This window comes from Fukomys damarensis, unplaced genomic scaffold (assembly GCF_012274545.1).
Source record: "Fukomys damarensis isolate Sample0158 unplaced genomic scaffold, DMR_v1.0_HiC HiC_scaffold_8, whole genome shotgun sequence".
Classification (NCBI taxonomy): Eukaryota; Metazoa; Chordata; class Mammalia; order Rodentia; family Bathyergidae; genus Fukomys; species Fukomys damarensis.
Genome location: NW_022900920.1, coordinates 12,354,670 through 12,381,537, shown reverse-complemented (window position 1 = coordinate 12,381,537; position 26,868 = coordinate 12,354,670). Strand labels below are relative to the sequence as shown.

General features: G+C 38.9%; 1 protein-coding gene across 4 annotated transcripts in view; it reads right to left on the bottom strand.

Moving 5' to 3' along the window:
• The window catches only part of Adam12 (ADAM metallopeptidase domain 12), a 405,947-nt gene that overhangs the window by 300,793 nt on the left and 78,286 nt on the right, over nt 1-26,868 (bottom strand). For 3 of the 4 annotated variants that reach the window (XM_033761360.1, XM_010620988.2, XM_010620978.2), the window contains one exon: nt 8,262-8,359. In XM_033761360.1, coding sequence (XP_033617251.1) covers nt 8,262-8,359 — 98 coding nt within the window. Of the gene's footprint in view, nt 1-8,261; nt 8,360-18,367; nt 18,536-26,868 lie in introns of those variants that run through there. The other variant, XM_010620968.2, reaches the window with a different exon arrangement.

Below are 26,868 nucleotides of genomic sequence, written 5' to 3'. Positions count from 1 at the left end.
AGTTATGTTAGTCCATTTCATTTTAGGTATGTTTCTACCACCCTGACTGTTCTAATTCTGGAATTCTAATTCAAGGAATTGGGACATCTGCCAAACAATAATGTTTTTCCTACTTTTCTACAAAGATGGTGCTTGTGAGCTATGATCATCAGGTAGGAGTAAGCTTGACCAGCAGTGGATATGCTGATTCCTCCTTCAGAATGCATGCCTTGTGATGTCTGCCAGATGGCTGATGGGCAGGAGAGATGAAACTGGAGGCCAGAAACCAGAGAAAACCTGGACTGGCCCATACAGGTACCCTTAGCAGCTTGTTGCTCTGGTCACCAGATAAAAGATAGGTCATTAGGACCCAGTGCCACAGAAGCCTGGCCATGTGGGTGCTAAACAGCAGTGTTCATGCCCCCAACCCCTGCCCATGCAAACAAGAAAAAGAGGGCCTCTCTGAGGCTCCTAGATGAAAATTGAAGCCCACTGGAAAAGTGAAGAAAATCTGCAATAAAGACACATCACACCACCATAGCTGATAAGTCAGAGGGACCAGCACCTCACATTGGAACCTGGTCTAACTTCAGGGAAAAGACAGCTGGAACCTGTAGTAGAACCTTTTTTTATCTTTTTCTTTTCTCAAATATTTTCCCCTTTTAAATCTTCTTTTTCTTATCTTCTTTCTCTCTTCCACCTTGATCTCCATTACTCTCCCTTTTTGTTCCAATTCCTATCCTAATTTGAATTTATTTCCTTTCTTTTCCTTTTCTTCTCTTTTTCCTTCTCTCAATTGCCATTAGTTTTAAAAGAAAGTGATTACAGTCTCTAGCCTCCCTGTCGTTGTTAGTTTGTTCTGTTCTTGGGTATATTTTGTTCTTTTTCCTACTCTTTTACACAGCTCTCTAGACTCTGTGTGATCTTCCTGTGTCTTCTGAACTCACTTCTAACCTTTCTCTATCCTATCTATCCCTCTCTCTCCAACTCCTTCTAAATCCCCATCCTGAAGGGTAAAGTTGCTATATTGAAGATTTTATTCACTATAAACATTTTGGGCTGGTCTTCGATTTTGATTTAATTCACACAGTAAAGGTGATAGATTAATAACTACCACACATTGTCATTTTCTAAACTGTGCTTGATGCTATTATATTGCTGATTGTATCACTTGGGCTAAGGTGTTATGATTGATCTAATCAGTTGTCCTCCCTGGTATAATGAAAAATGAGATTGCCTCAGAAACATTAGAGATTCAAAACCTAAAGACCAGCTATATCTGGAAGATCAAAGTATTAAGTCAGGAATTAAATCAAGGACAGGACCAATGACAAAAATAGAAATGAGAATGCATTTAAACAAGACACAAACACAGAGTTCCATGAAACCAAAGATAAACTCTGGGGGAAATGAGGTGAAAAAGTCTGACAGTCAACCATCTGGACACCCTGAATCGATAGCACAGGAAGTAAAAAACGATAAATGAGGCTCTAGAAAAATTCAAAACAAATAATTTCCCAGATAACCACAGAGATGGTGAGAGGAATGAAAAACATGATTAGAGAGTCTAGTACAGAAGCAAATAAAAAAAATAGCTGAGCTCAAGACCATGATGGAAACATGAATGCCCAGCATAGGAGAAAAATGGAAACCTTGAATGCCCAACATAGGAAAGAAATGAAATCCATGAAACAGATTCAAACAGATATCCAGGAGATTAAAAATGCTACAGAAAGCATTCATAGCCAGATGAACGAATGTGAAGATAGAATTTCAGATATACAAGATAGGATTGTGGTCAGTGACAATGAAAAGAGAGTTCTCTTAAAAAACAGTAATGGACCGTTAGAAATTGATCCAACAACTCTTAGATGATGCAAAGAAGAATAATATAAGACTGATAGGAATCCATGAAGTAGCAAGAGAAAATTCAAATGACATAAAAAACTGTTCACAGAATTAATGAAAGAAAAATTACCAAACAAAGGGGAAGAATTTAACATACAGATAAGTGAGGCATATAGGACTTCAACCAGCCATGACAAAAAAAAATCTACACCTAGACATATAATAATCAAGATCCCAGAAACCCAAAAGAAGAACAAAATACTATAAGCAGTTAGAAAAAAGAAACAAATCACATGCAAAGGAAAGTCCATCAGAATCACAGCAGACTTTTCAACACAAACCCTCAAGTGAAGGAGAGCAAGGAGTGAGGCATTTCAAGTTCTAAAAGAAAAAATCTCCAATGTAGACTGATATATCCTACAAAACTGTCTTTCAAAAGTAATGGAGAAACATTATACTTACACAACAAAGAACACCTGTGAAATGTCATGAACACTGAACCAGCTCTCCAAACATTTCTAAACAATATTCCAGAAAAAGAAAATGAAGACCACAACTCCATAAGGGCCAACAGAGCAAATACACCAGGCAAGACAAGAAATTCAAGAGAAAGAGGGAAAAATAAAACAAAAAATAAAAAAATAAAAGAGCCAACAATAGGAAAATAACATGACAATGAAAAGTCAATACAAAACATTTATAATCATCAATGTTAATGGCATCAAGTCACAAATCAAAAGAAACAGGGTGCCAGAATGGATAAGAAGCAAAATCTAACAATATACTGTATACAAGAAATCCACTTAATCCATGAAGAAATTCATAGGCTGAGAGTAAAAGGATAGAAAACAGTTCTCCATGTGACAAGAGCCCTGAAAAAAGCAGTTGTAGCTATCTTATTTGCAGACAGAATAGATTTGAAACCAAAACTAATTAAGAGAGACAAAGAAGGCCACTACATCCTTATAAAGGGAACAATACAAGAGGAGGAAATGACAATCACAAATATATATGCACTGAATACTAATGCCCCCAACTATATAAAACAAATATTAACTGATATGAAAAATGAAATAAGCACTAATACACTTGTAGTGGGGTATCTCAGTACTCCACTGACACAAATAGACAGATCATCTAGACAAAAAAATCAACAATGAAATAACAGAATTGAACCAAGTCTTAGAACAAATGGACTTAGTAGGTGTCTACAGAGTGTCCCACCCCACAAAATCAGCATACACATTCTTTTCAGCTGCACAGGGGTCGTTCTCCAAAACAGACCACAAACTAGGTCATAAAACATGCTTAACTAAATGCAAAGGAACTGAAGTTAGCCACTGTATATTATCAAACCACAATGCAATTAAACTGGAAATCAATAGCCTAAGAAAATGCAAGAACTTCACAAACACATGGATATTAAATAACACTCTGCTGAACAGCCATTGGGTCACAGAGGAAATTAAAGAATAAATTATACAGCTTCTACAATTAAATCATAATTCCAATACAACATACAGGAATCTATGGGACACAATGAAAGAAGTTCTATGAGGGAAATTCATAGCAGTAAATGCCCATACTAGGAAAACAGCAAGCTCAAATAAACAACCTAATGCTTAACATTAAGCTTCTAGAAAAAGAAGAGCAAGACAATCTGAAAGCTTGTACAAGGGAGGAAATTATAAAGATTAGAGCAGAAATTAATGAAATTGAGCCTAAGAGAACTATACAAAAAAATCAATGAATCAAAGAGTTGGTTTTTTAAAAGAATAAATAAAATTGATAAACCCTTAGCCAACCTTATCAAAACAAGGAAAGAAAAGGTTCAAATTCATGCAATTAGGAATGAAAAAGGTGAAATCACAAAAGATCCAGCAGAAATCCAGATGATCATCAATACCTACTTTGAAAACCTATACTCAAATAAAATGGAAAATACAGAAGAAATGGACAGATTTCTAAATACATATGAACTTCCAAAGTTCATATGAGTATAAAAAGTCTAAACACCCCAATTACATTCAGCAAAATTGAAAATGTAATTAAAACATTACCAACAAAGAAAAGCCTAGGCCCTGATGGCTTCACTAATGAATTCTACAAGACATTTAGAGAAGAACTATGGCCACTATTCTTTAAACTCTTCAATGAAATTGAAAGGGAAGCAGTACTTCCAAATTTATTCCTGGAAGCAAGTATTACTTTGATTCCAAAACCAGGGAAAGACCGAACCAAAAAAGAGAACTACAGGCCAAAATCCTCATGAACTTCGATGCAAAAATCCTCAATAAGATACTGGCAAACAGAATATAGAGGGTCATCAAGAAGATTATACATCCTGACCATGTCAGATTTATCCCAGGAATGCAAGGATGATTCAACATATGTAAATCAATAAATGTAATACACTATATTAATAGAATAAAGGACAAAAATCATATGATTATCTCAATAGATGCAGAAAAAGCATTTGACAAAATTCAACACCCATACATAGTAAAAAGCCTACAGAAAATTGGAATAGATAGTCTTTATCTCAACCTGATAAAGGCTATCTATGAAAAACCAACAGCCAATATCATTCTAAATGGTCAAAAACTCAAAAACTTCACGCTGAAATTAGAAGCAAGACCAGTATTTCCACTGTTGCCACTCCTGTTCAATATAATTCTAGAAACTATATAGTTCTATATTAGCCATAGCAATTAGACAAGAGAAAGAAATAAAAGGAATAAAGATAGGAAAGGAAAAAGTTAAACTGTCACTATTTGCTCATGAGATGATATTCTAGATAGAAGATCCAAAAAACTCTGCCAAAAGACTGCTAGACATAATTGACAGGTTCAGTAGAGTAGCAGGATACAAAGTCAACACTCAAAACTCAACAGCCTTCTTGTACACAAATAACAGACTCACTGAGAGAGAAATTTGGGAAATAATTCCTTTCACAATAACATCCCCCCAAAAAATAAATATCTAGGAATTAATTTAATAAAGGAAACAGAAGACCTCTACACTGAAAATTACAGTACTCCAAAAAAAGTGATAGAAGAGGTTATAAGAAGATGGAAAGACATCCCTTGCTCCTGGGTAGGAAGAAGCAACATAGTGAAAATGGCCATACTTCCAAAACTTCTATACAGATTCAATGCAATCCAGATTGAAATCCCAACAGTATATTTCACAGAATTTGAGAAAACAAGCCAAAAATTTATTTGGAACCAGAAGAGACCTAGAAGAGCAAAAACCATTCTAGGCAACACAGACGTGGAAGAGGGTATCACAATTCCCAACTTGGAACTATACTACAAAGCCACTATGATAAAAACAGCATGGTACTGGAAAAGAAACAGACCCAAGGATCAGTGGAATAGATTAGAAGATGCAGAAACAACTCCAGATGTACTCAGCTACCGCATCCTTGACAAAGGAGCCAATCATCCTCACTGGAGGATAGACAGCCTGTTTAATAAATGGCATTGAAAAACTATAATAGTACACAGGCTCCTAATGAGACAATTAATAATGTGAAATAGGAAGTAAAGGGCTAAAGGTGTAAGGAAAGTGGGAAGGGTAGGGTAAAGGTAATAAGGGAGAGGAAAAAAATATGAGAAACTGAAAAAATGGAAATAAAGTGTTTGTAAATGGGGAGGGGAGGAGGGGGTGAAGGGAGGGCAGGGACAAGGGGAAAAATGAGAATCAAGACCTATTATGTAAAGGTACAGAATCCCAATGATGAATGTAACTGTATTGTATACCTAGATTGTACCAATAACCTCAATAAAAAAGAAAAAAATGGCATTGGAAAAACTGACTTTCAACTTGCCAAAGATTAAACCTAGATCCCCATTTTTCATCATGCACTACACTAAAATCCAAGTAGATTAAAGATCTAAATATCAAGACAGAAACACTAAACTTACTGGAAAGTAAATTAGGTAGAATTCTTAAAGACATTGGCATAGGAGAAGACTATATGAACAAATCCTCAGCAGCACGAGAACTTGCACAAAGAATAAACTGGCATCTCATTGAATTAAAAAGTTTCTGCAGTGCAAGAGAAATCACCAATAGAGCTAAGAGACAAAATAAACTGTAGGGAAAAAAATTTACCAGCTACTCCTCAAACAAAGGATTACTATATAGAATACACAGAGAACTCAAAAAATCAGACCCCCAAATATAAAGACCCAATTCAAAAATGGGCATCTGAAATGAACAGACGTTTCTCAGACAAAGAAGTAAAAGTAGCAAATAAATATATAAAAAAAATGTTCAATATCACTGGTCATTCGAGAAATGCAGATGAAAACAACACTATGATGCCACCTTACATCAGAAAGAATGGCTGCTATCAAGAAATCAACCAATAACAAATGCTGGCAGGGATGCAGGAAGAAAGGAACCCTTCTCCACTGTTGGTGACAGTGCAGACTGGTGCAACCACTGTAGAAATCAATATGGAGATACCTCAAAGAACTAGGGTTAGAGGTCCCATTTGACCCAGCTATCCCTCTGCTAGGTATCTTTCCAAAAGTATTTTAAAAAAACATACCACAGTGATATATGCACACTCATGTTTATAGTGGCATAGTTCACAATAGCTAAAACTTGGAAACAATCCAAGTGCGCATCAACTGGAGGCTGGATAAAGAACATGTGGTTTTTCTATAAAATGGAGAACTACTCAGCCATAAAGAATGAGAAAGAGACATGTATAACTAAATGGATGCATATTGAGGCCATACTCAAGTGAAATAAAGAGGCCACATGAGTAAATACCAAATAGTTTCTTTGGTATAAAAAACTAAAAGTGTAAATAAGGTTCAAATGGTATAATTGGGAGTGTGAAATAGGAAAAAAAATGGCTAAAGGAGAAGTGGGAAGGGAAGGGGAAGGGAAATAAGGTAAAGAAAAAATGTGAAAAAATGAAAAAAATGGAAACAAAGTATTTGGAAATACGGAATGGTGAAGGTCATGAAGGGAGGGCAGGCATATGGGGGAAAAACAAGAACCAAGACATATCATGTAAAGGTGGAAGTCCCAATGATAAATGGACTGTAGTTTTTGCTTTAAATGTATCAATAAACTCAATGGAAAAAAATAGTTCATTCAATCAAATCTGCATTTTTATAAACAATACTGGGACATAGGTACCTTTTTAGTATAAGTATGTCCCAAATGTTATATAGGATATATTAATACTAAAAATAATATTCATTATTTATCTGAAATTCAAATTTAACCAGGCAGATTTTGTTTGCTAACTCTGGCATCTCCATCCCCTGTGGAGGTCCCCATAATGGCTTATGTTACCCAAGAAATTTTAGATTGTTCCATATTTTGATATTATAAATACCTAGAAATATTTAAGTCAACATACATTTTATCAAACAACATACTCTTCTTTTCTGCATCTATTATAATTGCTCATAATTTTGCTGATTAATAAACCTGATGAGAATTTCTTTACTAACTTAATATTTCCTCCCAGGACACAACATGAGTACCACCGTGCTTGACTTGTCTTTTGTATATTCAATTCACAACAATCTCCGAGACATAGAAAAAAAAATTTAAGTGCAGATTTGGCATTGGCCTCCTTGGTCAAGCCATCAACCTTTCCTAATACTCAGTTTCAAATGCAGCCCTGTTGAAAATAAATGCATGATGTAAATCATCCTATCGTTACTAATACAAAGGTGGCCTTCTGCAGTCATTCCTGCAAACCACCTAGGATGCTGACAATTTCAAATATTCTTTAAAAAAATCTGTTCTCTATCATGAAAAATGATCTAAAAATAGATGCAATAACACAAGGACAAAACCATCTGTCTCATCTCTCCAAAGAGCTCATATTTCTATAGATTTTATCATTTTGCAACTCTTTTTACAAGCTCTGAAATAGGAAAGCCATGTCAATTTGATAGGTGAAACTTACTGAAATATTAGATTTCATCAATAATATTTAAATTACTTTATTCTCTCCCATTACAAAAGATGCAACTCAAACATGTCAAAGCAAACAAAGTTTAGATGGCACTAAAACTTACTATAAATTTTTTTCAGGTGTATGAAAACATTTCTACTACTGATCAATTGAAGAACTGCAATACTGATTAAACAGATATAAATATAAAAATGACGATCATTCAAGTTCATTGAACATGGAACATGTATATTTGATAATGTAATCCTTCATGTTTGTTTGAAAAGTATCTTTCAATGGATGTAAATAATGCTGGGTCACTTATTACAGCTACCACAGCAAAATTGGGTTCATTTTATCTTCTTAAGAATAAAGCTTTCATTATACGAGAATAAAGTTCACATTAAAGTGGGTAAATATAAAACTTGAATAAAGGATGCACTTAACATTCCATTACAACTCCAGCAGTCTTAAAGCAGAGGGGCGGGAGGACACTGACCTCTGAGTCACTGTTCTTCCCTAGGGTCCCAAGGTCTCCATTCAGAAGAGCAGCACTGGCAACTTCATAAGCTTTTACACGGTCCCACAGGCTCATTCCTGAATCAAAAGAAAAGAAACCATATTTGTCATCATTCCAGTCAGGAAGAATTTGACATCTTAAGCTTATACATAAAGGACACAGTGAAAATATTTGGAAGTTGAATAAGTACAAGGAAACACTATAATCCATTAAATCATGTTAAGTGTGAAAACCAATGAATTCTCTGTCAACCTAACAATATACCGTACTTTAAAGAAAACAAATTAAATTGTTTTATCCTACTGGGTTATTATCGTAGTCAAAGTATACAATTCAGTCCTTCAACGAGCAACAGAAAAGCACAAGAAGTGATTTTTTAAAATGATGAATTAATGCTTTCCCTAAGATTAGTTCTCTATTAAAAGTCTCCAGGCTTTAACCATATTAAGACTAACTCCATTTACTTAAGTCCCAGTGAATCTGTTAAAACATAATGCCAAATCTCCTCTCCGTACATACAAAGTCTAATTTTATGCGCCTCAGTAAGTGATTCTCTAGACAAAATGAATTTGCCAGTTCAGTCTGACTAGACTGGCTTATGCAAAAAAGAAAAAAATCCAGTCATTCAATAAACTGTTACATGCTCTTGTTTCTTTGAGCCCTGTCTGTCAAACCAGTTACTGTACTGACACAGTTCAACTCAGCGCCACTTCCACAAACAATCCTAGTGGAAAGGATAACATTTTTCTCTTCTGGAGAGTGTATCGCTTTCTCAACAAATACAGTCATTTCTCCAGGCTTGCTCTCCTATGAGGTCACACTCCTGCTATTCGCTGTGACCGCAGTGTAGCCCTCAAGGTAAAGGATGGACCAGATTCCCTCAGACGTTATTCCCATTTCTTCAACCAGGACTCATAATTTTCAGGCCTGAGTCATAATAGCACAGTTTTAGGTTACTAAAGAGCCCATATTTATTAGGCACAAATGGTATTGAAATTTTAATCCTAGACATTTTATAATTCCCCAAATACTTTTATATCCACACCATTTTATCATTCTCAGTGTGGGAGTCTGCAGTTGCAGTCAGGTTATGAAAGGATTACTATGGAGCATTACTGCCTGCCCCAGCCTCTCCAGAAAATACTCTAGCTGGTCATAAGACTTTCTAGACTCCCATTTGTTGACAGCAGAGCCAACAAAAATGGATGAACTGAAAGTCAGGAACAGGGCCGGGGTGGATGGGTGAGCTGGGTCTCTTGGCCATGTAGGAAGATGGAGAGAGAAAACCATGGTCATGGGCTGAGTGAGGAGGGTAGGGAGAGCAGGGCTCTGGACCAATATGATTCACATATTCATGAACCTGTGTGTGAGAGATGGGTATCCCCACAGTGACAGCAGAGGGATGACATCGTAAACATCAGTGAAGCGCTGGCTGGAAAGAAAGGAATGGCCACGTAGAGGGGCAGCCACTGGCAGGCTGGGGACCTACAGTCAGTAAGGTTCCTTGCATGGCTTGAGTTCACGTCTGTCAGAGTGCTCACAGGTGGTACATCAGGGGCTTGGTTAGAGGTACCTGCCTCCTTGCTGGCCAAAGTGTTTGCTCACTCACTCTCCAAGAATTCATGAACTGCCTGCCTTGTGGAGGACACGCTGTCGACCAGAGGCATTCCATTCAAAAGGATTATTCTGTCTGCTTCCGGCCAGCACCAACTATTGTCACCTGGGGACAGTGCACACCACAGGGACCCTCATCTCTTAAACAACTTCACCCTAGAATTCTCCACTCTTTCAGTCCTGTACATCTGGGAGAGGTTATGCAGATAAAGCTGTACCACCACATGACTGACAATCTTGTAGTCTGGAAACAGACAACCAAACAACTAAACAAGCCCAAATTGAGCATCCCTAATCTGAAAATTCAGAATCTGAAATGTTTTAAAATATGAAGCTTTTTGAGCCCAATATATGATACCACTAGTGGAAAATTTCACACCTGACTTCTTGTGGCAGATTGTATTCAAAATACAGGCACACTAAAAAATGTCAGTGATAAGGCTATGCATATGAAATATATATGAAATAAAAATGAATTTTGTGTTTGGACTTGAGTGCTACTGTGAAGATATTTCAGTATGGGGCCGAGGATTTAGCTCAGTGGTTCTGCCGCCTGCCTCGCAAGCACAAGGACCTGAGTTCAATCCCTGGTACAAAACAAACAAACAAACAAACAAAAAACAACAAAAAGATATTTCAGTATGTATATGTAAACATACATAATTCAAAAATTTCTTTAAAAAATAAAAAATCTGAAACTTCTGGTCCAAGGGACCAGTTAAGGGATATTCAACATGTAAGACTATTTCAGGGAGCAGAAAGTGCTATGGAAGATGACTATGGGAAGCTCTGTGTTACACTTGCAACTCTCCTTCAAATCCAACATTATTTCAAGATAAAAATTAACAAGAAAAATAGTGTGAAATAGTGCGTGGGAATGGCAATGTTGATAGATAAGTCAGGAAAGCCTCTTTTTGGTTGTTTGGGGGGATAGGATACACGTGAGCTAAGACCCGAAGAAGAGAAACATTCAACCTCCACAGAGCTTCTGGAAGAACATGTCAGCAGAGGCAGGGTTTTCTGCAAGTAGGCAGAGAGTGGCATGCCCAGGAACATCATCCAAGAAAGACTCAACTGGCATTAATGGCATCATTCTTGAAGAGTTGACAACATCTGGTTCTCCTGCTCAGAACCCTTGGGATTCACATGTTAGAATGGGTCCGATCCAGTTATGCAGCTGCACCAGAGCAAGAGTGCGAAGTGAAATTAATTGCACTTATAAGGGAGCCGACACAGTATTCGAGTTCGGTGAAGAGCACTGTGGATTGCCAGCAATTATGTAATAAAAAGTGGAAATCCATCTAGACATCCCCCTAGACCACAGAACATTGTGCCATATGCCAAGAGTTATCGCAGCCACAATGGCACCCTTCAAAAAGTCAGATAAAACTGTCAATAAAGCAATCACAAACATCTTGATATCCTGCCACATTAAAAAAAAAAAAACACTGGAATTATAAGCTATTCCTGGTAGATCCGAGTTAAATTTGCAACACAAATAAATTGTTAAATTAATCACAGACCCAGTTGTCTCATGGACCGTTAAATGGAGTGGAGGATAATACCTAAAACTGATCTCATGTATCCCCTACCACCTATACTCAGCAACAGGAGGATGGGATGTTACCATATGCATTCCAGCCACAGAACCAAAATGTCTGGAAGATTTTCACTCAGGCCTCAGATACCTGGAGGAAAGCTCTTTGCATTTTCTACAACTTGCTTGAGAACCTGAGGAAGGAGGAGACTGTACATGAAACCCGGGTCTTCTACTGAAACCACTAGTGCATGTCCTTGCTCTTGAAGCAAGTAGAAGCTTGATCTTGAAGCTGCTAGGCAGCCCTCAGTGGGACCACCAGCTTGATGAGGCTGCTCCACAAATCAAACATAAAGCCAGGCGTGTTGGTGCACGCCTGTAATCCCAGCACTCAGGAGGCTGAGGCAAGAGGGTCCCTGTGAGTTCGAGACCAGTCTGGAACAGTGTACATAGTGAGTTCCAGATCAGTCTTAGCTACATAGTGAGACCCTGTCTCAAAACAAAACAAAACAAAACAAAACAAAAAAGGGAAGAGCATTCTGAATCCCCAGGATCAGTTCTTCCTAAGGTTCTTGGAGGCAGAGAAAAACATAATTGCTCCGTTGAAGGCAAAATAGTCTAACCACTGAATATTTCTTTTTTCACCTACATATTCTAGCCCCTTAATATGAAAAACAAGAGAAGACCTTTTTGGCTCAAATGGTTTCCTTGAAGAAGCTTTATTTCTAAATATTCCCAGGAGAATTTGAAGGCAAAGAGTGCCAGCATTTGTGGGATGTTGTGCAACCCTTTTAAGAAATTGAGTAACTGCCCTATTTGCTGAGCACAATATTTATTATCTATGTACATGGATAATGAAGCCATCTCTCAGCTTCTTAATTGGTTGCACAGTGTCCCCTCAGCAGTATCTAGAGTCAGAAGAGTGTTTCTGATGAGTTTTTCTTGTGTATTTATATCCTGGTATTTCTTTAGATGATGCAAATAAAAATTTTATTTGTGCTACATGGACATGGATAGACAGAATAAATTGTACACAGCTGTGAGATATCAAAATATATTTTATGGAGTGATCCTGTTGACAAACCATAAAAGCAGGTCTTGAATGATGCATGCATTCAGAAAATACGACCTTATAAAATACCCAGTTTGCATACATTTTGTTTTTCATAATATTTATTTGGGCATGCATAAAACTCACTATTATCTAGATAAGGAATATGGGACACTTATAATAGGGAGGAAGTTCTAGTTCTTCTGCTGTTGGATAACCTGACACAATGCTTGTGTTGAAAAACTGGCCAGTTTATACCAGCCCCAGAGTGGAAAAATGCATGGTAGGTGTTTGGATCTTGAACACAGTTATCTTCTGTGACAATCAGCTGTGGTTTCTCATAATATGTGTGTGCCACTTTTCTTGCGTCATCTGTCCTTTTCAGACATGATTAAGGCTGGTCAGGTGGGAAGTCATAGCACAGTTCCTCAGTCAAGGATCTTTATAGTGATGGCTTTGCAGGTTATGCAGAAGTTGGCAGATGCCCTAAAAAGTGACTCAGATCCCCCATGTGAGTTACCCAGAACCTGTTTCTTCAAGAGCCCTACCACATCCCAGGCCTGGCCATTCCCTTTTGGCCAGCTTACAAAGGGAAACACGGTAGAGAGCAGAGATCAAATCAGTAGCACCCTGATGCCCACCTAAAGGCTACAGTTCTTCATTGATGGAGACAGATGTGCTGACTCTAAAATACAAGCAATGAGCAAGGAACATGTTGGAGGTGATGCTCCTATGAAGAAAAAAAAAATTCTTTGGTTCAGATTCACATCTTCAATGTCAATCAAATTAGCATCACGTTTTCCCCCTCATCTCATCTCATCTGCACATCCATAGTGGAAATTAATGGTGCAATTTAAAAATAACATAGCTCAAGGACCTTCTAAACACTAGGGCAAAAATTAATCTGAAAAGAGTAACTATAAGATCAGATGATCAAGGCCAACATCAACATCATGATGAAGAAGTTGTGTTTTATATAACATTGATATGTGATGAGAATGACATTTTACACCTGTGATTTTCCTCCTCAAAATCCAAAACCCAGTGCTAATCATGAGATAAATTCCAAAAGAAGTACATCCTAAAATACACCTGATGATACTCTTCAAAACTGATAATGTCATAAAACAGAGACAGGCCAAGATACTGTCAAGAGGAGCCCAAGGAGACATGACAGCCACATGTAATGTATCCTGCGTGGAATGAGGAACAGAAGACACACATTATGTGAAAATCAAGGAGACAGACAGTCTAAATAAAATATGCCATTCATCACTGTAACAAATGTATATACTAATGTAAGATATTAAAAGTAGGTAAGTGGTGTATAGGGTATATGGGAACCATCTATACTAGCTTCTTAATGTTTCTAAAAACCTAAGCCTGCTTTTAAAACAAAAGTAGTAATAGTAATTTCTAAAATTTTATCTGAACCTTGCAAAAATAATCATGTCATTCTAGGGCCATTTTGTAACAAAAAATTGAGAGATGGATGCTTATCACTAGGCGTCCAGATACGAGTAAACTGGAACACTTGGCTTTCATGTCTCTTCCAACATTGCTATTTCTTCAGATGGAAAGGAGATACAGTGACTGAAGCCAAGCACAGAGTAATTCTGAAGTTTAGAAAGATGGAGGCATGTGAGCACACTGACCTTCAACAAGTGGAAGGTCCTTCAAGTACTCAAGGGAATTCTACAGAACACAGAAACAGCAAGCAGAGACAACAATTTAAAAATTGTTATTGGCTTTAGGCTTCAAGCTCTGAGATAGTCAAGAAGTCAAAAGGAGAACTATCCCTTGGGTTACTCAAGTGACACCAAGTGACCGTCACATCACCAGGCTGATAAAACAAAACCCAGATTCTCTCAGAGCTTGAGGTTGTGATTAGCCACACAGGCAGACGACACTGTATCAAGATACAGCCTCATGGAAGAGAAGCAGCCATAAAATTTTGAGTCAGAAAACATGTTTTATAACCAACACACAGTATGCTGTACAAGATCATGGGCAAGTTGCATGCATTCCTTGGTACTCAGATCCTTTATAAGCCAAGCAAGACTATGGACCACCACTCATCACAGAGGGCTCACCCGAGAACCAAGTGAGATCACCATTACAAAACTGTACCTGAATATCATTTAATTTTAGCTTTGTATATGCATGTTTTTAGATCAGTATTTGGAAAGAAAGGAACCAAAATATTTTTGTTGGTCTTCTTTGAGTTTGGGGCTGTGAATTCATTACATATTTCTTCTTTATGTTTGTATTTCTGCTTTTTCTATAATCAGCAAATGTTACTTTTATTACGAAAAACCTTTGAAACAACAATTATTTTGACTCATGAGGACAAACCAATGGTTTGCCTGGCATTATAGCCACATAGCCTTGGGCAAGCTAGAAGGACAGAGCCCATTTGGAAATAAAAGCAATCAAGTACTATGGAACAATTACGATTCTGAAAAGATGTTTTATATGCCATTTTGAAATTCAAAGAAAGCTAGTTATATCTTCCCATAAATGTTTCAAATGGATTCATACCCCAAGCACAAGTTGTCTCTACTACGCATAAACATAATTTTTATGCCTATGGTGCCTCCCACGTGTGCAAAGTAAGATCATTTATAATATTCACTTGTTTTTTATAACCCTTTACTTATCAGTGAAAGCCAGTACACATCCTATTTTACAAACTGCAAGATTAAAGTAGAGTTTTAAAATTTTTCTCAAAGTTGCCTAATAATAAATATCAGAATCTGTGGCAAAACCCAAACTCTGCATATCCAAGAGCATTAATCACTTCATCCTCAGATGAAGGGGCAAAGATAGGCAAAGATAGGCTGTTCATCTGTAATGCTTTGGGGGCAGAAAGTGAGCGACATTAGAATTCTTCAGTCTGCTTTGCAAGAAATGGAGAGGAAAATAGAATTATTAAAATATATACCCCAGAAACAACGTTTGGACATTAACAGCAAAGAAGAGAGAATGGGACCTAGTTTATTCCACTCAGTCTTGCAATGAACTCAGTGGAATTAAGCAAGGAAGAAGCCACTCTGGCTCTGAGAGCACTAAGCACCCTCTCTGGCATCTTCCCTGTCTCTCTTGGAATCTGGACCATCTCCACTGGAACACACACTTTCTGTCGGCAGGACTCAGTAATTCTGAGTTTCTTCCACTTCTCTGGCCAGATTTTGATTTCTCAACATGAATATCCCCCAAGTCTCAGATCTTGGCCCTTTCCCCTCTCTACACTGACTGTTCTCTGGAGAACTAATTGAGTTTAAGCTGATGGATCCCAAATTAGTATTTTCTTATTAGTTGAGCCTCAGCTCCGATGCTGCCCTCCAAGAAGTTGCCATACTTCTTTCTGTGCTCTTCCTCCTTGTTTTTTTCTCCAGCCCCTCATTCTGTTTTGTTCTTTCACAGCGCTTACCACCATCTATATTTGCTTTATCTATTTACACTTTGTCTCTATCACCCCATCTCCAGTCAAAACTGGCAGAAAAGGATGAGCCTTCTCTGTCAAATTCACTGCTATATCCTCAGGTGCAGACAGGACAATGAAATACTATCAACAAATTAATTTTCCATGGCCTGGTTATGATCATGATATGGGGTGGGGCCCAGGGCGTCTTCCTCGTCTTTGAAGTTCTGACTGGTAATTATTAGCACAATTGGCACCATCTAATCTCTTGCAGGTTGATGCACAGAAGCAAATCCACATGAGCCTTATTTATAAGCCAGAATTCTAATTTCCTTATTTTTAATAATAACCACCACGTCAACCAGAGTCCCCATCTAAAACATCCTGCTCATTATCTACCCAGCAGGAAAGCTTCCTTGAGGAACCTAATTAAGTTCAGAATAGGAAAGTTAGGGACTATAATAGAAATTGTCATTATGGTAGCCTGATCATTCCTCCTCTACTCAAGAGTATATACCAGGCTAGCCAAGGAAGAGCTAAGCCCCAGCAAGGATACTGAAAGCCAGAGAGCATAGGCTATTTGAACTTGAAGTGTATTTTTCATAGACTCAGAAAGTTTTTGAAAACTTGCTCTCAAATGTTCATTAACTTATAGTTGACTCTCATGCCACCACTTAGAAAACTTCATTTTCTTTCTCTTTCTGTTTCTCTTTCCTCTTTCTTCCCTTCCTTCCCTCCCTCCCTCACTCCCTCCCTTCCTTCCTTCCTTCTAGGTACTGGGGATCGAATTTGGGACCTTGCACTTGTGAAGCAGGCAGCAGAACCACTGAGCTAAATCCCCTGCCCCACTTCATTTTCTTTATGAGAAAAAAGCACTTTGAATTCTAACTCAGGTCATGGTTTTAAACCTGAAACCCTACATATTTTTATGGAAACATATGTTTAGAACCCCAAAGGGCAACAGCTGAGGCATGTCCCTCTCTCTTAGGCCCCAGCTGCAAGAAACCTTCCTTTCTCCTTTTCTATGACTGGACATGCAGTTATAGGGGACTCCTCTGGCTTGGTTAAATGGTGTGGGGAACAAATAAACAGAGAATAAAACAAGACTGGAAACACAGTGAGAATGGGGGTTCACAAGTTAGGGGACACTGGCCTAGGTTGATGACCAAGACTCAAATGTAGCTATCTAAAAGCAAGTGCTGATGTAATTTTTACCTCTAATTATTTTGCCATTGTCCTCAACCATTAAATCTGGGGAACCCTCCTAATTTAAATAGTCAAATAAAACAACCCAAACTGTTGTAACATAGAATTGGATTCTTGAGCTCAGAGAAGTTGCAATTCTATTCAAATATGTATCAGGCATATAAATTGCTGTACAGGTAGTTTTGTTTTTATTATAAACTTTTATGTCCTCACTTTTTAAAACTAAATTATATGTGCTCAACTCTCTTTAAAACCCTTGCTTTGTCTTACATAAAGCAAAAAAAAAAAAATGTAAAGCAAACTATCCAGTTTAAGAATTAGACCATTTTAAAAACAATTTCCTCTCACCAATAACCATGTTTATCCTGATCGATTCCCACAGACAAGGGCAACAGTACAATCTCTTGCTGGCCAACAGGTATCTTATCAGAGCAAGAGCATGTGTGGGCTGTCATTGCCTTGGTTTAAAATCCACACTAATGATGCATTAAATGTCCTCAATGGATTTTCAATTCTCTGTAAAATTAGCACTGATATGTCAGCCAAATGCCATGCATTGTGAGAAGGCTTCTGGCAATGCTTAGAACTTGACCTTTTTTTTTTCCTCTTGGCTTCCGATCAGGAGATATAGGACAGTTGAATCAACAAGAGAAGGTAGAGTTTTCCATGACTACCCCTCAGTAATAAATGCAAGAGGCAGCCTGGAAGGACTGGGGGTGGGCAGGGTTCCTTCCTCCCATGCTGGATCTGAAATGTGATTATTTTCCCTTCACTGAGCAATGACCAGTAATGGTATAACATGCATTTATTTATCACTGAAGTTGAACTTTTTCACATTTTATCAGTTATTTTAATTAATTGTTTAATTTTTTAATTTTAATTTTAATTTTTTGGTACCAGGGATCGAACTCTGGTCCTTGAGCTTGCAAGGCAGTTGGCAGAAACACTGAGCTAAATCCCCAGCTGAGTTACTTTAATTTCTTAACTTGGGGATTATTTGTTTATATCACACCAACTTTTTTTGAGGGTGGTGGTGCTGGAGATCAAACTTGGGTCCTTGCTCTCACATGGCAAGCAGTTGAACCACTTAAACTAAATCTCCAGCTGTCACACCAACTTTGAATTGCTCCACTGTTTTCTAACTTATTTACATGAAACAGTATGTGTTTAAGAATGTTCCACAGGCTTATTTCCAAAACAAACTGCAGAGTCAGCCTGAATCCTCATGTAAAAGTAGAGGTTTGGAATCATACATCCAGTGTTGATTCTCTTCTGCTATTCAGGAGTGGAGTGCAGGTGGTACAGGTCAATGATGAAGGGCCAAGGATTCAGGATTCCATGTGAATTCAGGTAAGTTTTGAGATCCACCTGTTAGCCAAGATGTGACCTTTCTGCTGTACACAGTGGAACACATGATGCGCATCCCTGAAGTAGCTGAAAGAAGTAAAGGAAATTATTTATGGAAGGGCTCAATCTTAGGACCTAATAGATGGCAGTGCTCAGTTAGAAGACAGCATTCGAGAGAAGCAAGGAAATAAATCTTTTCTGAGAGTTACTTGCCCGCCAGGCTCCTCACTGTGTGATCCTCCCATAAGATTGGATTCTGCACTTAGGGGACATAATATCTAATAAGGAAGATTGGAAGGGTAAGTATATTGCAGTTGAGTTAGAAGACCTGCTTGCAGTTGAGATGGTTCTAGAGCACTTCACAAAAGGGGAAGCATTTATACCATGTTTGCATAAGTAGAATTTACATGTGTGGGTGATAGGGGAGGAAGAGGGAGGCTGCTTAGATGGAAGGTGCCTAAGGACACCCTTCTGAGTTATCTCCTTATGACTCTTCTCTGCCTGCACAATGTGGAAACAAATGACCCTCAAGAAGGGGAAATGTGAGGAAATGGATGCAGACAGGGAGGAAAGAAGTATTGATCTGAGACCAAGAAGAAGCACCTGGAAGTGCTCTGAGTCTACTTTCACACTTTATTCTCACAGAACATGCCTACTTGTTGCTCTACAAGAGGCACAGACTGAGCTCTCTACTATCTCTATGGCACGTGGCCTTCCAAACTCACTAAGCCTCCATGACTGAGGAGATTTAGAAGACAATTACTATTTATGAGAATGAAATAAATAGTTGTTTTAGTATACGTATGCCTCATGATATTGGGACAAGTATACTGTGGACATACACCAAAAGCCATATTCCTTGTTTATCTGCAGTTGAGATTAAACTGGGAATCCTCTCTTTGATCTAGCAACCCTAGATTGAAGTTTTCTTGAATAGTTCATAGGGTCACAAAGCTAAAATATTTCAATAAATTCTTAGGAAAATGTTCTAATTTCAAACTTTAAGGTGACCATGAGAGTGACATAAAGTTAATTATTCTAGATCAATAAAGAGTACATGAGAATATTTTCTATGACTCAGAATTAGAGGTGAAATAACCTAATAATATATTTTGGGGGGGGTTATACTCAATGAAAAACACACCTCTTAGCAATCAGATCCTCTTAATCTCCCAGCTTCTCCAACCCAACTGTTGGAAGACAAAGTCTACACACAATAAAGTGTTTCATTCAGGGCTCACATGACTCCATCTGTCACCAAAGCACATGTTTGGCACAGATTGAAAGCCAAAAGCAGTCTAACAAATATTTCAAAACTGAATTTATATCTTTCTAACACATGGTTTATATACAGATGTAATACCTAGAGAGCTTTGCAGTTCTCAAATAATATCCTGGCTAAACTACAAATGATGTCTTCAGCAGACCACAATACCAAAATTATTTGCTTTTAAAATATGTTAAAGAAAGCTAAGTTTATAAGGCAACCATTGCCAGAGATGCCTGTTTCAGCATGCAATTGTTATAAAACAAAGGACAAAAATCCAAATATATCCACTATAGGCCAAATATTTGTATAATTCCTTGTACAAAGAGGAAGCTCTCCTCTAAAGCTCCCGCTTTAGAATGAAATTATCAAGAGTGGTAACTCACATTTTAATAAACTTTAGAAGTCCCTTACATCCTCAACAATTCTGAACAGCTCTTCCATTTAGGAAGACCATGTCCAATCCATAGCAATTCACACACCATTCTGTTCACCTCTATTACTCACAAAAAGGAAAATTTCATATAATGAATTTCTCTGCATGTAAAAGTGCCCTCAGGTATGCTGGCTTCTCTTCTAAGTAGTTTTCTTCTGTAAGATAAATTTCTGGGTGAAAGCTGAATATGTTGAAATATAGACATTTTGTCCTCTGTGACAGAAAGCCACATATACATAGGCTTTCTGTTTGTTTCTAATTATTCCTTCAATTATGTGATAGCGTGTAGACACAGTCTCCGTCTATCAGAGAGTAGGCGATAATTGCCACTGGCTGGCCAATAATGTTCTTGTAAATATTTCAATACCTTCCCTGTTCCCAAGAAGAAAATGGAAAAATTGAAACAAGCAAAAGAAAGCAGAGTCTATGCACTGGCATGGAGCACATTTCCATTAACTTCTCCCGTGTGTCCTTGAGACAACTTTTCATGAGAAGCAATGGGAGGGGAACAAAGAAATTGTCACAATGATTTTCTGTGGAAATCATATAATTTATATTTTTCAACTTGACAGTATCAGTGCAAATCAAAACCACATGATGGAGAAACCCATCTTGAAAACCAATACCTTCCACACAGTGGGCCAAGCCCAAGTGGAAGCAAATTCTCTAGAAGGCTGGCTGTGAGGAAGGGACGGAAAGTAGAGAGGGATTGCAATAGCCACCTGGGAATCATCACCCCAAGGAGACACTTTGCCCAAATGGCACTACCAAGCTAGGAAGTTTAGAAAGTTCCTGCCCTAGGGCCAAATTCCTGGAGGATTTTCTGCAATGATTTAAGTGAGTTCATCCATGTTGGAAATGGAATTTTGTACTGGTATCTCCTAGGCACTTTACAGTTGCGCTCCACATGTGCTCTCCCACTCAAGTCGGCAAAGATGCCTCCATTTCGCCCTGGTGGGTACAGGCAGGTGGGTACAAGACTGTGGAGGCCCAGTGCTTACCCTTCTAGTAGTGGCTTACATCCAGGGCTTCTACTTGGCCCTTTCAGATTCCCTGGATGCAGAGTTACTGGGGTTTCAGTGGCTGGCTGGTTCCCCAAAGCCTCATCCTATTTAACCTTCTTCACTTCTCTGCACGGCACTTTGCTCATGCTGGATGGCCATCTATCTGAGATACCTACAACCTCCTCCTTGGTGTGTCCTCAGTAACTGCTAAGCTTAGATGAGGCAGAACTTGGAAGCAGGGCAATGGCCAGGAATGTAAGGGGAGTTGAGCTGTGGTAGGGAGCACCTGAAACAGAAGCCTGCCTCAAGCTAGCACCAGGTGGCCTGGGTCCTCTGACCCTTTGCTCTGTCCCCCACTCACTTTCAACTTTGTCTTTCCTGCTGCTGTTTTATCCTCACCTTTTGCGTGCTGGTCATGACTGGCTCCTGCTTGCTCTATTGTCCATTGGCCTCACCCAAATCAGTAGCATTTTATTTTAATGGACAGGCTGGTTCTTGGCCTTATTGGAAGAGACCTTAAATTCTTGAAGAACAATAGTTCCTGCCCCAGACCTCCAACAAGAAGAAACTCCATCTTGCTCTAGCTCTCTTAGAACATAGTTCCCCTTTCTGACATGGAATGGTAACACAGTATGTGGGTGTTCCCTGGCCAAAGAGGACCTAGCTCCTTGAGAGAGGGACTGTAGTTCCTCTCCTTTGGTCCCCAGTACTTTGGATATAATTAATGCTAATAAATGTATCAAATGGCTGTGATAAAAAGGGATGAATTGCCCAAACTATCAGATGTCATGCATGAAAATGTTCCCTGGTTGATAGATGGAAGAAAATACCAATCTCTTCTTTAATATATCAGTGCATCAATGCCATGTTCTATTTTTCTAGCTAGTATATAGTTAGATGGTGGGTCATGTTTAAACAGGGCACAAAGCCCCCAATAGCTCTGGTTGGCTTCCGCTGTTGTCTACAAATCTCTCTATTGTAGCACTCCAGCCTTTGAACTATACCCAAGGAGTGGACCCTGAAAGTGCTCTCAGGGCACTGAAGGACTCTGGTCCCATTCCTTTTAGCTCAAACAGTATGTCATTCCAGGGCTCTCAGCAAACAAACTTCAGATTCCAATACTTGTCAGTACTGCTCAAAGGGCCAGACCCACCCAGCTAGCTGGATGCTCTAAGGTGATGCTGACACAAAACATAAGGCTAAATAATTCATTCTTCTTTTTGTCAAGCCCTGTAATTAGGACAACATCCACTTGGTATAACATGCAGACAACTCCCCAGCCATTGGCTCTTCGCCCTTTCTCACAAAGGAAATATGGCTCTAGCTCAGGGACACCAACAGATACGACTGTCTGGCTGGAATTTAATAATATTGTTTTGCTTTCCGGGGGTTTATTTTTATAGTATTTATGTCAAGTGATACTGGCCTTCTATTTATAATATGTAAATACAATTTCCTTCTCAAATAAATTAGAGTAAAATGTGTACATTGATAAAGGAAAATTAAAAAAATATTGAATAATAGCACAATAAAGACACCTATATAGAAAGTTATAAAGGCAGTTCTCAGATAACATTGGGAAATGGTACTGCACAGACTACTTAGACCACTGCTAGTCACTACTGCTATATGTATAATTACTTAAGCAGTTGGATAAACAAGCTAAGTCTCACTTCTGTGGCAGAGTTGTGACCCTGATTCCAGGTGGGGAACAAGAATTTATATTCATAATGAGATGTTTCATTTCAGGCCATGTGGTAAACCAATAGTCTTAAACACTCTGGTATTTGAGCCAGTAGCCTCTGATCACCAACCTAAAACAGAATTACAAAGGCTGTTCTTGCTGTGGGCATGACCCATTTGCTCTCCACTGGCATCAGAGCAGGCTTCTCGCCACTATTCCAGAGCATCCATTCTTCTGTCTATGGGGAATTTGAGCATCTTCTGCATGCAGAACATAGCTCAGAGATTCAAGAACTACCACTCACTTCCTAGCCTCTAAGGGACTGGTGATATATGGGACATGAACTTGAAGACAATTAGCTCCAACCTTGTAAGATCATTATGAAACTTGCCCCCTTCTACTGAGTTCCTGCTATGTGCCACACCCTTGCTGTGGATGATCAAAGGTCACATGTCTGGCTCTAAAAGATTTCACAGTCCAAGTAGGGAAGACAACAGGGTCAGGCACAGATGACAGAGCATCCAGGAACAATACCTACCACAACACAGAGAAAGGAACCAGGAGTGGAAATGAGAGGCTTCCCAACGGACAAGACTAAACAGAACTTAAGAGAATGCACACAATGACTACATTCAGGGCCAAGAAGGCCACACCACCAAAGAGGTGTTCGATGATAACATGCAGTAGACAATTGTGTTTACATTAGTTTGCCATTTTTTTCTATTTTATTTGCAGAGTCCTCAACCTATTTATGAAATAGCTAAGCTACATTAGGGCTTCTGGTAGCAGAAATAAAAAATAAATAAATAAAAAGATTTATGACTTCTCTAATGCTAAGCACTGTGAACAGATAAAGCTAATAGAATTCAAGTCCAGCCTCATCCTGCTCACGTATCCCTTGGAAGATTTCAAAGGAGCTCTCCTCCCTTGCCCCTCTCTAAAAAGAAAGGAAAACTGCTTTCTGTAGCCAACAGCTCTTGCACAGTCAATCAATAAGGGGTTCTGTAGCCCTTATTTTGGGAAGCACATTTCCCAGGGATGCTGATGCCCCTTTCACAAGTCTACAAGATCAGTCTTAACCTGGCCAGGAGAATCATGTTTATAGCAAATGACATATCCCCAAATGTTATATCAAGGAAAGGTGACTAAAGTAAATTTGAAGTGATGTATTTAAAATATTTTTATACTGATGAAAAACTTTTTGAGAGGGTAACAGTTTATATTTATTTACTTAGAGTTTTTCACTGAAATTTCATCCATTTCCTCTATAAAACCCTATTCCTGCTCTAGTTTAGTGTCTTCGGACAAATCTTTTGCTCTTGCCAGCCTCACCTTCATCCTCTGAAAAATAACAGCAGATTTATAAATTGTCATCAAGTTTTCTGGGTTTCCAAGAACATAGTATGATGGCTACAGCAGTCATTTTTATTATAGTGAAAGTCAAAAAATATATCTCACAACAATGCCAGTTTTTTAAGGAAATTATTTCCTGCCTTCCACCAAGCTTGAGCTTTCAACTAACTAATGAGCCTATGTTCTGGAAGAGGGAAAGAGGAGGATTCAGCAGAGACCACACACGGTATCTAGCATGTAGTAGGTGCTCAGTGAACATCTATGAGGGAACACAGAAAGGTCAATACCACAGAACTGGGTTTCCAGTTTCTGCTATATTTCTAAAATACCATTATTTTTTACATCCCAAATTCCATAGACCTTACTGCAAAAGTCACTTAAATTATAACTGATTTAATGACTATATAATTAAAATTTTAATTATTCTTTTTTAAAGCACAGTTTTAATGAAAAAAAGTGATGCTGAAAGCAAACTAGTTGGCTATTTAAAAAGAAAGGTTGGTGGGAGTAGACTTTAAGGGGGCGGATTATTAAGGAATATCAGTCTTTGGGAGAATGTTATGAAATTGACCATGGCAAGATTTTGTGTAACCACTGCTAAGAATTTTTTAAATGCATATTCAGAAAATGTACTCAATCGGTGAAACTATAAATCTGTATTTATTTTATGTTGGAAAAGTGGCAAAATCAGGAGAAAAAATTTTTTCACATGTGTACATTAAAACTTACGTTGATCATGGGATTCATAGTGGTTCCAAAAAAATGTATGTACCTGTAAAAAGTGGTGCCTGATCAGAAGTACCAGCTATCAGCATGGATTACCCATAAAGCCATCTGCTCAGTCCCAAAAGTGGCAGTTCTTGTTAGGGAATTGATCATGTTAAAGTATTTTGTGATGCCACCATCACAGTCTGCATTTTTCTGGTGCTTCTTTGCTCTTAGAATGACTTCATGCTCTTGTCTTTAGTTTCCCTCCCACCAAGGCCACAGCAAGACAGAAAAGTTAAAACCTTCTTATGCAGGGCTGAACCCATAAAAGGCAACCTGGCCTGTGATAGGTTAAAAGTAGCCCACTCCTCATGAATAAGCAGTAGCCCAGCCCCAAACCAATAAAAGGACCTTCCTTTCTTTGTTTTCTTCTTCTTCCCATTCTCTCTCTCTCTCTATTCCCACTCCTTGAATAAAATCTCCAGTCGGACCTCTCGGTGTGTGAGTGGCCTAGTTGTTGAGCATCACTATTCCCTTTCAGTTCTACCTACCTGGCTTGAATCTCTAGATGGCCAACCTCCAGGCTGGTATCAAGGCCTCCCCTGGGAGAGAGTCACCTGACATGACACGTTTCTGCCAAACAGGAGTTACTTCTGCCACACCTAGTGTAAGACTTAAAGTCTCACTTCCACTCCGAGGAGCATGAACAGCCAAAAGGGCCTTCATGATGCTGAGTCCTATAGCCCAACAATGGCTCTGGATGCAAGACCCAGGGCCTTACTTCCTGGAGCCTTGAACAGCGCAAAGGGCCTCCAAGATGCTGGGACCTATAGCTCAGTGAGGCTCCAGGAGCTCAACGGGGGAACAAGAGTCACCCAGGAAGGAACACACCAGGCTTGTTGGTAAATAGACCTTTATTAGTCTGGCCAGATGGCACTCTCAGAACTGAGCAGCTCAGAGAGGTGCCAGCTCAGGGGTTAGCACAGCTTTTTAAAGGCAAGGGAAGAGGACTGCAAGGACAACAAGTGGGCCAGGGGTCAAGGGGTGGGTTTTCTGCCATCTATCTAAAGGAGTCAGCTGTACGGTGCACCTGGTCTTCATCTCCAGACCTCAGGCTGTTCTGGTCTAACGAGGCCTTGAGTCGCTTTCTTGTTTACCTGTACCAGGCTTCCATACACTCTGTTTTAATCTTATCTTGGAGCTGGGTAGAAAGAAATGTGTGCTGCTATATGCCGGCTAACTAGGGGTTACATAGGAGTTAGGGTCCCACACTAGGAATTTAAACAGCATTCAGCTTATCCTCAAGCCATGCCAAGGCCCTGATAAGGCAGGGAGGCAAAACTCAATATATGTATTTCTACAGAAAATAGCTGCTAGTTTATTCGACCCCAAACAGCAACTCCACTCAATCTTGGGGATCCTACTGAAACTTTCTAAAACTCAAGAACTTAAATAGTAATACCGCCTGGACAGGAATACACTCTGTACCCAGGCCCAATTAGAGGCACCTGCCATGACCAACCGGTTTCTTTGCTTAATTGTAGAGCTCAACAGTAATCCCGCCAGACAGTAGAGAACAGCCAGTTGTCCACCTAAACTCAAAGCAAAGACAGCAACTTGAACATCTAGAGAATAGAAAAGCAAACTCTGTCTTCCCATTCCCAGGTGGCCCACTTAGAGTCACAGGCTAAACTAAATAATGAAGGTCTATCACTACCAAAGAACACCTGTAAAAGCCAGACAGGTTATCTCCTCAAATATGCAGACATTCAAACAAAGGGAAAGGGGAAATGGGAGGAGTAGGGGAAAGGAAAGAAGGGAATGGAATTAGGATGAGGAAATGAAAAATAATGGAAACAAAGTCTTTATAGATAGGGAGGGAGGGAAGGGTTGAAGAGATGCCAGGGTGATGGAGAAAACAGAACCAAGATATATATATGTGTGTGTGTGTGTGT